This window comes from Podarcis raffonei, chromosome 14, assembly GCF_027172205.1.
Source record: "Podarcis raffonei isolate rPodRaf1 chromosome 14, rPodRaf1.pri, whole genome shotgun sequence".
NCBI lineage: Eukaryota > Metazoa > Chordata > Lepidosauria > Squamata > Lacertidae > Podarcis > Podarcis raffonei.
Genome location: NC_070615.1, coordinates 26,011,645 through 26,028,951, shown reverse-complemented (window position 1 = coordinate 26,028,951; position 17,307 = coordinate 26,011,645). Strand labels below are relative to the sequence as shown.

General features: G+C 43.4%; 1 protein-coding gene across 6 annotated transcripts in view; it reads right to left on the bottom strand.

Annotated features, from left to right (window-relative positions):
* Positions 1–17,307, bottom strand: part of IQCH (IQ motif containing H) — an 82,835-nt gene that overhangs the window by 8,216 nt on the left and 57,312 nt on the right. For all 6 annotated transcript variants that reach the window (XM_053364063.1, XM_053364064.1, XM_053364062.1 and 3 more), the window contains one exon: positions 16,724–17,010. In XM_053364063.1, coding sequence (XP_053220038.1) covers positions 16,724–17,010 — 287 coding nt within the window. The remainder of the gene's footprint in view (positions 1–16,723; positions 17,011–17,307) is intronic.

Genomic DNA, 17,307 nt, shown 5'->3' with positions numbered 1-17,307 from the left:
GCAGAAAAAGAAATGTAAGGAAAACTTTTGTGGCAGCACTCATGTAAAGGAATAGACATTTGCTTTCTGACAGTTAACTGCACAATCCACCTCCTCTTCTAGGCTGAGAAACAGACATCAGTACTTCAAAGTTAAAATAATCTTTATGGTAGAGCAGCAGCTGCAAGTAACTCAATAAGATGGACTAATTGTTCTGAATTTTTTTTAACTGTTTGTAAACATGTCTCATATTAGTTCCCTCCCATCAGCCCATAACCCAACCACCCCCAAGCTGGTGCCCTCCAAATGCTTTTTCTCTCATTGCATCTGTCCATTTGCCACACTGGCTGGGACTGATTGAAGATGGAGTCCAAAAGATCTGGAGGCCAGAAGGTCAGGGATGGTTGCCCTGACAAACAGAGCAATCCACTCCCCTGATTTGCCATGCGGGAGTGGGTCTAGATTAAGTGGAGGTGTCCCTCTTTCCAGCACACATGTGGTTCTAGGCAGTTTCCCATCCAGGCACTGATCAGATCCAGACCTGCTTAGCTTCAGCAAGGTGGCCTCATGCGCCTATGGACCACAGCCCAGGAGAAATGTACTCAAAGATAGAGAAACAGAGTGTCACTGCTGTTTATGCATGCAAAGCTAAGCACTTGCTTGTGAGCACATATGTGATCAATTCCACCAGCAAGTCTTTCAGCATTAACTGTGATGTGCTAATGCATCAGTCAGCAACAGCAACGCATCTACAATCCTGCTAGGTAGACGATAAAAATATATATTTACAGTTGCATTTTAGGAGCTCTGAAGCTAACTTGCCCCGGAGACAGCTTTGGGATGCAAGCCATATCTCAATTCTACAATCGGACAGAACTATGCAACTGAGAAAAAAATTAAAGAAAGTTATTATCTGATTTCAGTTATACATTAGGGAGCAAGAATTTAAGAAACTGGGCAAGACAGATAAGACTACGCAACTGAGACAAATTATTCTGGGAGAAACCAAAATATTTTTTATTTATTTACTTATTTATATATAGCACCATCTATGTATACAGCACTTTGTAAAGAACAGGTTTGACAGATCCCTATCTCAGGGGGCTTACATATAAAACAGACACAGAAGAAAAACAAATGGGAGGTAATGGAAGCAGGGAAGAATATGTGTTGATTTCAAGTGCCTGTTCTTTGACTTAGTTACATGATGATATTGTTACTAGGAGAGTGCTCCAAAGATTTCTAGGAAAGGTAAGCATTGAGGAGAGGGAGGGAGGGAGGGCAGGAGGAAGGGATGGAGTCATTTTAGAGAGCAGAATGGGGACATTTGGATAGCTTTGGGTGGTGCAGCTGGTTAAGTAAAGGTCACGGGAAGAAGGGATGTGAACAGAGATTTTGGTACATGGGGTGCAGGAAGAAGCTGATGGAGGGTTTTGAAGGTAACCCATGAAGCTTATGCAGGATCTGGGAGTGGGCAGGAAGTAGTGAAGGAGTTTAAGGAGAAGAGCCATAGGATCATAGGAAGTTGCTTTAGACTGAGTCAGACCACTGGTCCATCATGCTCGTTATTGTCTGCACTGACTGACAATGGCTCTCCATGGCCTCAGGAAGAGAACATTATCAGCCCTAACAGTAGGTATCAGGGATTGGGACCTTCTGCGTGCAAACCAGAAACTCTGCCCACTGAGCAAAAGTCCTTTTCCATGTGACATATTCAGAGCAACAAACAAGGCAAATAAAGCTGGCAGCAGAGTGCTGGGTACAGGTGAATGAGACCACAGTTGGGTGAGGCAATAGGAGACCCTAGAGAGAAGAAAGTTTGCAGCCATGAAGATGAGAGCTACAGAGGGCACGGAGCAGATATTTTGCTGAGGATACGGACAGCAAAGGGCTGCAATTTGTCACATTGTAAAGACAGAAGTGGCATGATTTAGGAACAGATTGCATTTGAGGGTCCAAGGAAAGAGAAAACCAAGGCTTTATCCTGATCAACAGGGTGGATGGTGATGCTAATGGATAAGGAGCGGGAACCAGGAGAAATGGGAGAAAATGGGATAAATTTTGTATGGACACATGGAGCTTGAGACAATGCTAACGCACCCAAGCAGACGTATCAGAAAGGTAACTGGAGATGGAGGATTAGATGGATGGCAAATGATATGGATGGAGAGGTAGCACTAGGAGCTTATAGGTGGCATTGAAAACCATGAGAAGTGATGAAGCTACCCAGGGGGGTAATGTATACAGAAAGAAGAGTAGAGGGCCAAACGCAGAGCATGCCAGGCATCAATGTGGGAGGGGCCACAGAGCAGCCACATGGGCAAAGATGTCACATTAGACACCCAAGCTAGAAGATACACCTAAGGTGCATCTTCCAACTGGGCCCATGATCCAAAGGTTCTTCAGAGAGTTCTAAAGTAGGCTAAACACTGGCTGTAGTTTGCCTATCATTACGTCATGGAACGTCATCATTATTCCAACTGTTCAGAGTGAAGATGTCAGCAACAGAATGTTAGCAAGCAGTCTAGCTTCTTTAAGGAAATATCCATCTGTGTTTTGGGCAAGGCGGGAATATTGGGCAAGGAAACAGGGGGAGCAGTAGTGTGGGGCAGTAAGGGCAAAGGAGTGACAGGTACTTTGACTTAACTGTCCAACTGGCTGGAAAGTTCTGCTCCTGACAAAGTAATCTTCTGGAATTTCTATTCTCCCCCCCCCCCTCCAAAAAACCCCACCACAATTCAAATGACACTTATATGGGCAAAGAATGAGTACCTGGATGGGGGGGGGGATATGGTAGAGGAATAATACTAGGGGTGGCCTGCAAAGGGAACTGAAGAAAGGGCAGCCCCCCACACCTGCCTTTTCCTAACTCCTATTAGTGCAGGTGGCCCTGGCAACATATGTGGCCCCAGAGTTCTCCCCCATTCCCCGTAAGCCATCTACACACCAATCTGATCTGTGAACATCAGTCCTTCGGAACAAATCTCACACACAATGACTTGAATAAGCCACTGAATGGTAAATGGCATCATTATAAGGCTATTAAGAGGTCAGGCAGTCAAGGCCTCTTGCTAAACTAGAGCTAATTTCTGAATCATATTCACAAAATAATGCCCTTTTTATAACAGCAAATAAATCACATCAGTAACAGTTGTTAATAACGAACTGCCAAGTATCTGTTGCGCGGTTAAATATCCTATTTGTCAACTTAAATATTTCCCACTGCATGGAGGAAAATGCAAATTGGATGCTGATGGCCAGTATTCTTTGGTACATTTCAGTAGGAAGATTTGCCAGTTATAATTCTTTACTTCCACCCTTGCCCACATGAAATATACTCAGAGTCGCAAAGTGATTTCATGCTCTTTATTCAGCTCATAGTGGTGAGGAGGAATGAATGAATGTCCCCTCAAAGTATCTGCTTTATATACATTATTTACACAATGGGCTGCACATGATTGGCTAATTCCGGAATTCTACTGTAAGCCAATCAGGTTGTGGATTCACTTCTATCTGGAGCATGATTGGGTAGTTCCTGCCAACCAATCATACTGCTGCATTGTTCTAGGACCAATCAGACTGCTGCGTTCTGAATCCTATTGTTCTAGGACCAATCAGACTGCTGCCTTTTGGATCCTATTCAACTTAGTACATAACACCACACCTTCAGATTTGCTCTGTGGGGAAATGAAGGCCCTTCTCTAGTACTGGCTTAGCATGCTGCAGAAGCTTAGATGAGCTACCTGGGTTTGTTTATTTATTTGATTGGAACCCCCTTTAAGTTAAGCCATAAATCAGTGCCTCTTTTTAAAACAGTATGTGTGGGGATAAGCGCCCACCTTGTGAATCTGCTACCTTTCTTCAAAGCTTGCCACTGTTTTCTAGACCCTTTCCCTCTTGATATGCTCCTTAGTTCTCTAGTCCAATTCTAGGACTAGAAGTGATGAAGCCTGAAACATTGCCTGTGGACTGTGGCTTCCCATAGCCCAGTTTGGATTCTAGAACTCACAAATGGAAACGGTGAAGAACGGAAGCATTTTTGTTTCGTTTTGTCCCTTGCACTTAGGAAGCCAGAAATGTGGGGTGTCCTACTCTCCCCCATGAGCAGAATGATTCATGATGAAGCATCTCTAATTTCCACTTAGTGCCATGGGGGAACTGCTCTTATCCAACACTCCCTGCGTTGTGCATAACCATGGCATTGAAAATGTGATGCCTAGTTCACAGCCCACTTTGTTCAAATGTGTGGACAATCTCAGAAGCCAGTGGGAAGCAAGCCACATTCCTTGCTTCTATCCCCGCAATCATTCCAGCTTTAAGGAATTCTTTGCCACCAGACTGATATGATGGCGGTACTAAAGCCCATTTGGGGGAGATTTCCAAGATGGTTTGTTCCCCCAAACTTGTTCCTCTTAATGATATACAGGGAAGAGCAGGGTCTAGGATCTTATTGCCTTCTTATTAGTTGCAGCATGGAAATTGCACAACACTGGCACTCCCCAGGCCTTTGCTGTCTACAAAACTGATTCTGCAAGATTTGGCATTTTGCCCTTCTAGAGAAATTAACCCACTGAGCTAGATTATCTAGCGACCTCTTTCTCAGTGTGTGGCTTCTGTTTATTTCCTATGTTAACAAGAATACATCCTTCCCATGACCACCCTTGGCTCATTTATAATTTTGGAAAGATAATCTTATTTAATGCATAGTTTTGTCTGGACTGTTCATTTTGAATGCACTATTTGTATTGTGACCCTGCTTCTCTCTCTGGGTTGGTACCATTCACCTCATTTGTTGTTTTCTGTTTGACTATGTTTTCACTTTGATAAACTCTTCAGCTAAAATAAAAGCACTAGATCAATTCTGGGAAATGCAGGTTTATTAATTACATTTATATCCTGCCTTTCCTCCAAGGATTTCCTGCTTTTATCCTCACAACAACCTGCCAAGGTAGGCTAGGCTGAGAATTGGGGGCAGGGCCAAGGTCACACAGGAAGCATCCTTGCTGCTCGGAGATCTGAACCTAGGTCTCCAGCACTAACCATTGCACCATGCTAGCCAAGAACAGAACATCCATGTTCAGAGACAGCTTCTGATCATTGCAGGGAATTACAGCAATTATGTATACCTCTGCCTGAATCACACCTCACTTTCTGGTTAATCCAGCTGGCCTCTGATCCAATCCAGGAAAGGCAATTCTTACATCTCTAGCAGAGGCACAATAAACTATGCCAAGTGAGCAGAAATAGGGCCAAATCCATTTAGTTTGCACATATTGCAGATTTTAAGATTTTAATGAAGGTCAGCCCTGCTGCCACCATGCGCTTTTACAGAGATCATGGATATAAATGGAACAGTCCCCCGACCTGCATAGGGAGAAGTAGCAAAGGTAGCAGAGCGCCAGTCTCAGCTGCTAGTGGTTGACATCTCATCTCAAAGTAGAGGTCCAGCATAGCAGATGGGGTCCCATTATGCTAAGTCAGCAAGCCCATGACTTCTCTTTGCTGGTGAGTGGGTAGACCCTCCTGACCAAACCTGTATCTATGAGCTTCAGGCTTGCACAATTATCCCAAACTGCTAACCGCCACAGTGCCTTGCTGCTCAGTGCTCACTTTGTTGTTCACAAAACCGAATTGTTTTCATTAGTTCAACATACAGGTAGTGGTGTGCTTATGTTATGAGATCTGCAAAGGTAGGCACACAGATGTGAATGTAATCCTATTAGCCTCTTGGTTAATGGAGATATTTTCATTTCCTGGGGGCAGGAAATCCTGCAAAGAGGGGAGCTAGATATTGATCTTGGAATGCCTTGAGCAGAGTGCTTCTGCTAAAATAATATTTCTCTCCCATCGCTACGACCCCATCACTCTTCTCCTTAAGTCTCTGTGCTGGCATCCATCACACCCGCTATGAACTCCAGGCTCCAATATGTTTATGTTGAAGACTCTTTGGGCCATAATTATATCCTCGGCACCACCTTCTTCCCTTCCTCACACCATCCATTCTGCTTCTAGTCCTTCTTCTAGGAGCCAGCTCCTTCCTTAAAACTGCAAAGCCTTCCCAAGGCTTACTTATTACGCTGTTCTCTTATAGCCTATGACCACCAGCTTGCCTTTCCCTGCTCACTATGTACCTTTGACAAACTCTCTGCTTTAGCAAGCAATGTGTTTCTCCTCTTATCTAGTGAACAGTCCCAAAGGAGCTGCTAAATCAATAAATGATAATGGTGTGAAGCAAACATTTGCTAGCCAACTCCAGATGTTTTAAGCTCCCAGAGAGGCCAGAGCCTGTTGAGACATTTTGCCACAAAAAGGGGCTGCCCTGCTTGTCCTGAGAAGTGGGCAGGACCTCTGCACTACTGCAAGGGACCTAGGCAGTGTGCATCCTGCACCACTAGAGCCCAATTAATTTTGTTGCAGTTGCTTGGGAATGCTTCTGCTAGTCAGCCATGGCTGTTTATAAGGCAAGAACCATAGGAAGCTGCCTTATACAGAGTGAGACCAATGATCCACCAAGCTCAGTATGGTTTGCAGCTCTCTCCAGGGTTTCAGGCAGGAGTATCTCCCAGGCTTGCAGGGAGATGTTGCTGGGGACTGAACTTGGGAGCATCTGCATGCAAGGCAGATGTTCAGCCACTGAGCTACCACTCTTCCTAGCCATGCTCCTCCAGCCCTCCTTCCTCCTACTTCTCCAGCCTTCCTTGTGGGATTTGGGTATGTAATCAATGAGGGTGCAACTGGCTACTTTGAAATTTCCACATGGGGTTATTTAATACAGGACATGGTGGTGGGCAGGATCTCAGCTTGTCAGCAAAACCAAAACCCAAGCCATCGGGTGTGGAGTGTGGAGACCGCAAAATGAAAGCATGGTGAGTGAATAAAGTCACAGTTATGGTGTCATTCTTTACAGCTGCCATAAAAATGTTTCAGCTTTAAAACGTGAGAAGGGCAAGGAAGCATAAATTCTTAAACAGTTACTAAATTATCGCTTTTCTTCCCTCGGTTTAATTGTTTCTTTCTGCCTCCAATATTGACTTCTACATTATTATACAGAGTACACCTGCCTTTTTTCTTTTTTTTTAAAGAAGTGGCTGGATGACACTGTAAAAATGCCAATTAGTAAAATATTAATGCAAGTCGGGTTTCTCAGAAGAGAGCTCTCTTCTTTATTATGGTTAAAATTCACCACGGGACTGAATATTTTAGCCAGGATTGAAGACTGTTATCTTATTTGATTGCCATCTAGTGGTAATAGGTAGAATCCCTCCGATTTAAAAAGCATGTAACAGCCAAAAACCGACAGTACGGAGGAGGCTGAAAAAATTGCTTTGAAACAATGCAGATGAAGACGCATGGTTCACTAAAGAGGCTGGGGCCAGCATCCAAAAGGTATGGATGTACAGTATGCAAGTGGAGATTTGCTTCTGAATTTCATTGCAGTATTTCCAGTGCCGAAGAGGCAAACTGGGATGCTGGTTGAAAAGCATATTGACTCTTCAGTGGCAGGAAGTGTGACTGCAAAATTAGAAGGCAAATATTTGACCGTGCATACGGTTCTCTTCTTGACAGGCTTCTACTGCTCCATCGCAATTCCTCATTATTCTCTTGCAATTTCTAAGCTTACTTCCCCTGTTTTGTTAGTGCGCATGCAAGCTGCCTTGTGAGAGTATATGTACCCTGAAAAGGCAGGGTTAAAAAGCAGATATATGAAATAAAAACAAATAATAGATTTGGGTGAAAAAGCCAACTCCCTTAAAAAACAACCCCCTAACCCTGACTCATTGCTTCTGGGAAAACATTAACAGGTGAGCTTATCTGGCCACGCACTGGAACCATTCACAAGGCCAGCCCAACATGCAGAAGAAGCCCATGGAGTCTACACAGGTTGACTTTCACACAGGCAAGTGTGATTTTCAAATTTATTTTTTATCGGGGCGGAGGACTGCAGCCAAGTGACCATTTGCCTCCTTTTCCACTGAGACACTTATTAATAGTGTCAGTCCCAGAACGTAGCCTTTGAGAAGGAGGCGCTTTGGATCGTGTTATGTCGAAAATTGACTGTGCAGCCTCCCTCTTTGCTGTCTACACTCAGCCATTTCCCTGTCTCTGAAGTGCTCCATCCTTCACCCGGTGACTCCTTTCGTTTCCTTGTGAGGGACTTAGTTAAAGGCAGCTTGAAAGTTCAAATAAATTACATCAGCTACTTCTCTCTTTTCCAATTTTCTAGGGCAATGTTCAAAGAATTCTGAGATAGAGGGCGGGGGGATGGCGGAGGAAAAATGACTTGGTTTCATTTCACAGCAGCCATATGGGCTCACTCTTTTCCTCTCATGTTCAACGAGGTGTTTATAGAGTTCTATCTCCAGGCTCTGCAATTCATAACTTTCCAACATGGGAGATCAATGCAGCTATTCTACAGGACAGTGAAGCTAGACGTCTTGGCAGTTGTTTTTGAAAGGTTGCAATTCAGATTTCCTCATTTGAAGACTAAACACTGGCCAGGTGGCATCTGGAACGAGTTAATGCTACTCCAAAACTAGCAAGGAGCAGAACTGAGGGTGACTACAGTGGCTCCAACAACCCCACAATGCACTCCAGAAATTCTGGCTGCCTTGCTGAAATCCAGAATGCTTTTTGCTAGGTTGGTTGCACATGTTCTGCCTAGAATTCCAGTGTCTCTCCAGACTGGTGTTTTATTACAGGTGTATTCTTTACCATATTCTTGACACCATAGTATTGCATCAGTGGTGAACTTATTCTGCTTTATTAGTTGCTCTGTAATGCTTCCCAAATGCTACCACATTATTGCTGTTTGGAGGGGCTATATATAGCACAATAGCAGTAGGACAATAAACAACAATAAAACACAACCAGAACTTTGGTGGTGTTTCAGCAGGAAGTTACAGGACATGAACTGGTTGGAAAAGAAGCAGTACGATGACCCCATAACTTTTGCAAGCACAAATACCATTGAAATCAGGATTGCTTATAACTGTCCCTATAGCATCATAATCATAATCATAATCATAATCATAATCATGAATGCACAATGGAAAGGACATCTGGAGGGACCTTCAGAGGGTGGTTTTTTGGTTGTTGTTTTTTTGCACCATGCTAAAATTCTGCATTCAGAAAATACAAATTCTGCACCAGGAACACCTGCTTTTTCTGCTTGAGCAAACTCACATATTTTGTTTCATTTTGCATATTTTGTTTCAATTTTACTCATCATGGGGAGGTGCAGTGCCAAACACAGAGGCCTGACCTACAACTGTTGGAAATCTGACTCAGCTGCTCCTTAGACACGGGCTATTTTAGCAAGCATCGTTCACACACTTCCAAACGTGTCCTGGAAACGTGTTACATTAAAAACAAGAATAACCCCAAACCAAAAGCTGATACTCTTGGGAAGCTAAATCCTGTGCTCACTTGTCACATCCTTCTCTTTCTCTGTGCTCCTGGGATCCTGGCACTTAACTCGGTTTGTTAATTCAATACCTGAATTTTAACGATATTTTCTTGAAAACCTTTTCATTCCGGAGCACATTGCTGAACCACTGCTGTGCCCCAGTGCAAACTCTGCTGAAGGGAAGGCATCTGCACAGGAGCGGTTCCTGCAGGATTGTGCCTGCTGCCCTTAATTGGCTTGAAAACTCATCATCCAATAGAGTTCTCTGTGGGTTAGATTGGAAACTACAGGGAAAGCTCCAGCAGGAATTGTTCTGTGTTGCTAAACCACAAAGTGTCTGGGCCTTGCTATTACATCCCCCTCCAATTACATAATTAAAGTCACCTATGATATTTTGAGGCATTCCTTTGACATAGGCTACATCCCACTGGAGATATGTATATAATGAAGGTTTATATGTTTTACAAAATGTTCTGTTTTCAACAATAACTTCCATTACGCCATTTGTCTCTCAGTAGACCCTGCTTCTGCCTTTATAGCACTTGTGAAAAACAAAGTGCTTATAAAACCAGGACTCGAGAATATAGATCTTGACAAGCAAGCAAAAACAGCAGTTAAAGGGCACTTGCCTCCCTCGTAACAAGGCCTCCGTTCTGTTTTCTGGGCTGCTTTCACTTAAGATTTTGATTTGCTTGCTTTTGCTCTAGGGTCAGTTTTGTTCAGTGCCTCAAAACTTTTGAGTCCCTTCAATCATTACGATGATGTGCTATGGGTGGCGGGGTGGGGGAGGGGAGAGCTGCATATTCACCAGCTCCTCTGAGTTGATTACATTATCCCAGTCAATAGGTTATTTGGGTAATTTCTAGGACCGTTTGCTAAACCAGTTAAAAGGCATTTCCCCTCCTAGCTTTTAATCAATGGAATAACAGATTCAAATAGGTATTATTAACTTAGTGCAGATTAAACTTCGTGGATAGCCATTTTTTCTCAGCTAAATAATCATAGATAATTTGTTTGGGAAATCAGCTTAAAGCACAGGGCATAAATAAAAGAGCTGTAAGCACACAGAGCTGGATGGAGAGAGCCACACATGCGCACCAGGGAGCTCACAGAGCTCCAATACACAAGGGTTCTCCCATTCACTACAATGGAGGAGTCAGCATCCTGTGTGCAGAAGGGACAGATGCATAGGGCGTGGCTCCCCCTACTGTAATGAAAGGAAAAGTCCCGGAAGGGAGGGGAACTGCTGTGTGCCAACCAAGAGCTCTCAGGCTCCTCTTTATTTTTGCCCGTATTGACCCGGCAGACCAATAAAGTGTTTTCTTTCAATAAGACGTTTTCCTATGCATTTTCTCAAAGCCCCCTTTGGCTTTCTGCAAACTAGCCTTTCCTTGCCATGACCACCAAACAAACAAGGGATGAATTGCCTTTCCATTTATTGAAAGAAAATCATAGCACTTCAATGAACATTTATAAGCAGTTTGCTCTAAAATATCATGATGTTCAATAAAATTTCCTAAAAATGAGATGAAAGCAAAGCACAGCTGTGCCTTACAAACAAAACCATGAACTGTACCAAACAAAAACAAAAAAATAACAGTTAATAATCAAGAGTCCAGGAAAGCTTGGCGAAGTACATTTTTAAAAAGAGGCTGCTGTCCCTTCCTCGCAAATTCCCCGAGGGAGGGCACTCCTGAGGGTGGGTGCTTTCAATAGGAAGGCACACTTCCATATTATCATAAAGTGATAATCCACTGGCCATGCTATAAACCAACAGGGTCTCCTGGGAAGATCTAAACGGTGGGTTTGATCTGTATCGGGGTGTGGGGTGTGGGAGAGGCTGCTAGTTATCCCAGTCCCCAGTTGTTTCTGGGGAACCTTTTTGCAGCCTGAGGGCCACATTCCCTTCTAGGGAACCTCCCAAGGGCCGCATACCAGGGCAGGGTCAGAGGCAAAAGTGGGAAGAGCAATGAATATGCATTTTACCTTTGTGTACTAGGCTGGTTCCTACGGACACTTCCACACACCCCTCCCTATCCTTCAGTGAGGCATGAGGTCTGGGGAGAATCTCAAAGGTGAGATGGTGAGGCCTGGAAGGCAGGATTTGGCCCTCTGGTCCGAGGTTCCGCATCCCTAGTTTAGGCCTTTAAATGTCAACAACAAAACCTTGAACTTGGCTCAGCAGCTGACAGCTAGTGCAGATCTTTCAACATCAGTGCAATATATGTACAGGTGGGTGTCCCACTAATCAACCTAGTAACAGCATTTTGTACTAGCTGCAGTTTCTGAACCAGGCATAAGGGTAGCTCCGTGTACAGCACATTACAGCAGTTTAATCGAAAGGCTATCAATGTGACCACAGCAATCAAGCAGCAACATGTTTTCTGCACTGTATTTCAAGTGAAGTGCCACTATTGTTTTGTAACCTGCCCATAATCTCCTTCCCTTTTGAAATCTGGATACCCACTCAGTCCAGCAGGAAGAAACTGGCAGCAAAGCGGGTTCTCTTACTTTCACACGTTCCCGCCTGGGCATCCACTGCAAAGTAGGTGTGCTATTCCTGCCTAGAGGCTAAATTCCAGAATATTTTCTCATCAGTATTTGAGGAATTTCTCAAGGACAAGCATTTGAGACAAGACACATTGTATATCTGAATATGAATTTTGCAACAGTGGAATTCTCCTCAAAACCTAAGAAAATTAACCAGTCAGCTCTCTACCTGATGTATGAACAACATAAGCCTTGGGCTCTAACAAATCAATAGAACGGATTTTAACTGCTGGAGAGGAGAACACACAACACATTGATCTAGGCCATAATAACTCTTCCAGCTGGTCAGTTAATCCTCAGGAAATGCCCAGTGCCTATGGTGTGGTCCCTTGTGTAAAATGGATATTAAATGTATGCTTGGAATATGGTCCATCACTGAACGATGCTGAAGGTGAACAGGTTCTGTTGCTCTTCGGAGACTACTGGGGCATATGTAGCTTATCAGAAGACCCAGACACACATGGCTTGGTTCCTGCAAACATATGGATGTCGCCCTCCAAGTCCTACTCAGAGTAGGCACACTAAAATTACTATGGTACTCTGAGTAGAACTAACATTGAATACAACCCATAGGCCTCAATTTACATAGAAGCAGCAACAAGATTGACTATGAGATTGGGACGTGTTTGGAACCTAAAGGCTATAAGATGAAGCCACCAAGAGACCTGATTACCTTTTCACATGCCCCCATAGTATGTTTCAGCACCAATTGCATAATATATCAGAATCACTCATGTAGGGTGGTGTCATGGGCGGTCCTCCTTATCCTGTCTCAGCCAACCCATGACAGGTGATGGCTGGGTCTGATCAGTCAGGCTCAAATGCCTTTCCTCCTACATTGCCTGTGTTTTGTTTCACCAAAAGCCTCACAGGCTAAGCTCTGTACTGCAGAAGTGACATCTAGGCCCCAAGAACCAATTCCTGTCCATCAGGCCCTACAAAGCCCCAGCCTTCTAATCAACACATCATACTGGAGAAGAAGAGTTTGCCTCTGTATGTTTTTGGACAAGACTTGCTTTGGATCATCTTGCTTTCACTTGGAACCTTTGGGAATGTACTTGCCTTCTGACCTTTGCCCAATGTTTCTAGAACTTGACCCGGGAATGTGCTACTACCTGGACAACTAGCAAAATATGGCCCAGAAGCCTGACCCCCCATCAAACCCAGACACACAACTACTTTACTGTGCACACATTCAGTCTAAGCCAAGAGTCAATTCATGTGGAATACAGTCCCAATTTCTAGACTCCCTTGAGTGGATTCATCCTAGCCAAGTGGATAGAAATTAAGCATCCTATCCTAAGTGGTTTGGGGGCAGGCAAGCAACAGCACACTGCTCAAAGTAACGTGGAAACCAGGCAAAAAAAGTAAGGATCTGTGTGTGTCTTATTTCAGCAACTTTGCAACTGGTGTACTAAAAACCCTTCAATTCCACTTGATCCAAATTTCCATGATGTCACTAGGGTCTTTTTCATTGGCCCCTGGTCTCTTTCTAACCACTCCATTTGCAAATCAGGGCCATTTCAAGACATTGTGAGTCCCTAAGCAGCTGCTTTGCACATGATATGCAAAGCCCAGGGTCTCTTGCACCTGAACTGATGGTGCAGCTTTCAAGTCTCATATGGCTGGTTCTTGACCAGGTCCTGAGGATGGAAGGGTAGGGCAGTTGCTGCAGCCCACCAAGAAGGTCAAAGGAAGCAGTTCCTAGGCAGCATTGCTCCAAGGAATAATGAAGCTGCCTGTATGCCACTGGACATTGGGTGGTGAAGTTGTAAAGATTATTTTCCATATGGCTTGGCTTGCTTGCATGAGCCACCTGGAATCTGGAGTGACCTCTCAGTCTGCCCACCTCCTACACTCTTCGCTGGCTAAGGAAATGCATAAATGCCTGGGGGTCCTCCTGAATCCAGCCAATGGCTGCTTCACTGGTGGTACCTAATAATATTGCCTCCCCAAGCAACTGCTTGCACAATCAAGCCAGACAGATGCAGGTATTTGTCACCTATGCCCAAATGTCAGGTACCCATTTTTTTTTCTTATTTCAAAGTTGTGAGCACCCAGTAAAAATCTGGCCACTTTCTGTTGCCTAAACAGCTGCGTTTATGCAAAAGATTCATATCACTATGACAGGGTTTTTTGTGTGATTTTAAGATATTTAACTACTCTTTGACTGTACTGGCAACAGATGTTTAATGATATATTTAATTTTTAGATTTAGCAAAACAAGCATAGATCATTGGTTATTTTCTGTAAAGTACAACTCCGGAAGGATGCCTAAGTGTACAGTAAGTTCCAGAGAATTTATTTGAGCCTTTGAGCTACTGATCTAAAATGGGAACTGGGAAATTAGTGTGAGAGTGTTCGAACAAGTCTAATAGGATTTCTAGTTTGCCAAAAAAATAATGCTTCCAGAAGCACAATCTTTGGTGTAATCTCTCTCTCTCACAACAAGACAGATGGCATCATTAATTGCCTCTATATCTAATTAAGTTGGGGGGGGGGACTCAGCTTAACTAATGCTAAAGTTGTGGCACAAGCTGGGAAATGCAGGAAATTGCAAGGTAGAACAACTGAGTGGAAACGAAAAGGAAACAGGAGCTGATGGGAATAATAACAGAGCAGGAAGGTGTTTTTTTCTGGTGATGAAAAAGGAGTGAGATTCTTCCTGTGGAACTGCCATCACTAAGGAAGGTGGGTGATATGCCCGCATCAATCCCTTACATTTCAGAGTAGAGCAAGTTTACCCAAATATTGCAGTTTCTTGCCTATTAGAAATGTTTATCATTGATGACAACTACACATCTTCTGTGTTAAAAAAAAGTTAGTGGACATGTTTTTGTTTTTATTTTAGCCCCTATGCATATCTATGCTTATCTATAGACTTATTTATTTACTTTGGGCTTTGGGGGTTAATTTAGGATCCTGGGTACTGAGTTGTAGTATTAATTACAAGCAGGCTATTCTGTCATGCTGGGTTTGTGTATTTTTTTAAAGCAATTGGATATGCTTGGTTGTAAGTTGGTTTGGGCAAGATAAAGTGACTAACAAATTTAATAGATAATAAAAAGTAAATACAAATATATTAAGGGCTTTAAGTATTTAAATATTTTATTGTTAAATGTTCATTTGATTGTAAACTGCTTTGATAGGTGGTATAGAAGCCACTAATCAATCAATCAATCAATCAATCAATCATTATTTCTGTCTCAAAGATTAGCAACAGAGAGGTCAGTTTGTTCTTGTGCTGGGGCCACTGTCAACTAAGGGCACTCAGGGTTCACCTCCCCTAAAAGATTTGGTATAACAAGCCCCTACACAGTATCAACATCTCCCAGTTACAGAAAGGTAGCCGTGTTGGTCTGCCATAGTCAAAACAAAAATTTTTTTCCCTTCCAGTAGCACCTTAAAGACCAACTAAGTTAGTTCTTGGTATGAGCTTTCGTGTGCACACGAAAGCTCATACCAAGAACTAACTTAGTTGGTCTTTAAGGTGCTACTGGAAGGAAAAAAAAATTTTGTTTTAACATCTCCCAGTTCCTGGTGTGAACTTCTGGGTCACACAGCCAGAGTAGGGGTCGGAGTAGAGAGAGGAATTATATTCAGTTCATACTTAAAGGCAAATCTACCTAATTCACGTTTCCTGAAACAACATGAGAGCTGAAATGCAACTGTCCTTCGAATGCAGTTCTCAAGTAACGCATACAAAAATACATGTACTAGGTTAAGTGTGTATATAGTACATGATATTGGGGAAAAGTACTTGCAAAATGTGTATATTAGGCAAAATCACATACTGTACAATGATTTGTACATTTAGGAGAAATTCAGACTAATATGTTGATGAACTTTCATGAGGACTTTAAAAAAAAAGGATTTGCAAACTGATGTGGTAATGTGAAGAACTGAACTTAGGAGTGAAAAAGTGAGAAACTGAGAGAAACCAAAACTGGCAGATGGGACCATCCTTAAGACAGGCAGGACTAAAAACTTGATTTTTATACAATGGTTGCTGTTTTCAAGGTAATGTGTTGTGAATCTCATCCCTGGAGAGAAGAGGGAGTACAAGCGAAATGTCATGTTGCCACTTTCCTCTTAGATTTGTACATTGGTTCCCAATACAGTTCCAAGCACAATTCAAAGTGTTGGTGCTGACCTTTAAAGCCCTAAATGGCCTCAACGCCAGTGTACCTGAAGGAGCATCTCCACCCCCATCGTTTAGCCTGGACACTGAGGTCCAGCTCCAAGGGCCTTCCGGTAGTTCCCTCCCTGCGAGAAGTGACATTACGCCCGCCCTGTGGAACGCCCTCCCATCAGATGTCAAGGAAATAAACAACTATCTGACTTTTAGAAGACATCTGAAGGCAGCCCTGTTTAGGGAAGTTTTTTAATGTTATATGTTTTATTGTACTTTTAATGTTTTGTTGGGAGCTGCCCAGAGTGGCTGGGGAAACCCAGCCAGACGGGCGGGGTATAAAGAATAAATTATAATAATTATTATTATTATTCCAATGTGTCAACCTTTCTGGCCTGATCTTTCCCTCCTCCGTTCCAATGGAACCTCTGGAAAACCACCATTTTGCCAAACCCACCCAATCTGTCTTTGTAATACAGCATGTTTTCTTCGGATGGAAATTACTAGCCTGTGAGAGGAGGAGAGCGGAGTGCTTTCCTCTCTCTCTCTCTCTCTCTCTCTCTCCCACCCCCCCCACTCCACCTTTTATCATGATCACATTTCACAGTATCTGCAAGTGTGTCACAGGAATTTAAGATTTCACTTTGCTGACTCACCTGCTGCCCCATGGTTTGAGGGTGAATGAATGTCACAAAGTCAATGGAGAAGTATCCAACCACTCCTCTGGATCTGCAGGCCTCTCCAATCTGAAGACACAGCCTGTTAAGGACCAGTGGCTCAATGGAACACTGGGGAAGGGTGGTTCCTGTGGAGCGCAGGGGACCATCTGCATGGAACTGGTCTCCAGAGGAAACCATTGAGATCTCTCCAGTTGGCTCTATTAGCATGTCCACTTTGAGGCTAGTGATGCTGTCTGAGGGCGGGAAGGCTTCTATGATGCCACCTAGAGAGAGAAAAGTTGCCAGGATTCCATCAAGCAGTGCCCCCCCCCCATACAAATTAAATGCTTGTTCTGGGATGCAGTATTGCCAGTATTTTCTCTTGAATGATTGTTGCCTTCCAAAAATAAACAACTTATCAGGGAAGGTCCTGCCTGGTTCAACGGAAATATTAACTTGACTTCAGCTAGGAACTGTGACTTTCAGTTTCCTCTGTGCTTATAAGGAGAGCCATTTTCTAGCCTTGGATGCCACCTGAAAGGGCATGTTTGTTGTTAGAGAGTCATTATTGGGACTGGAGG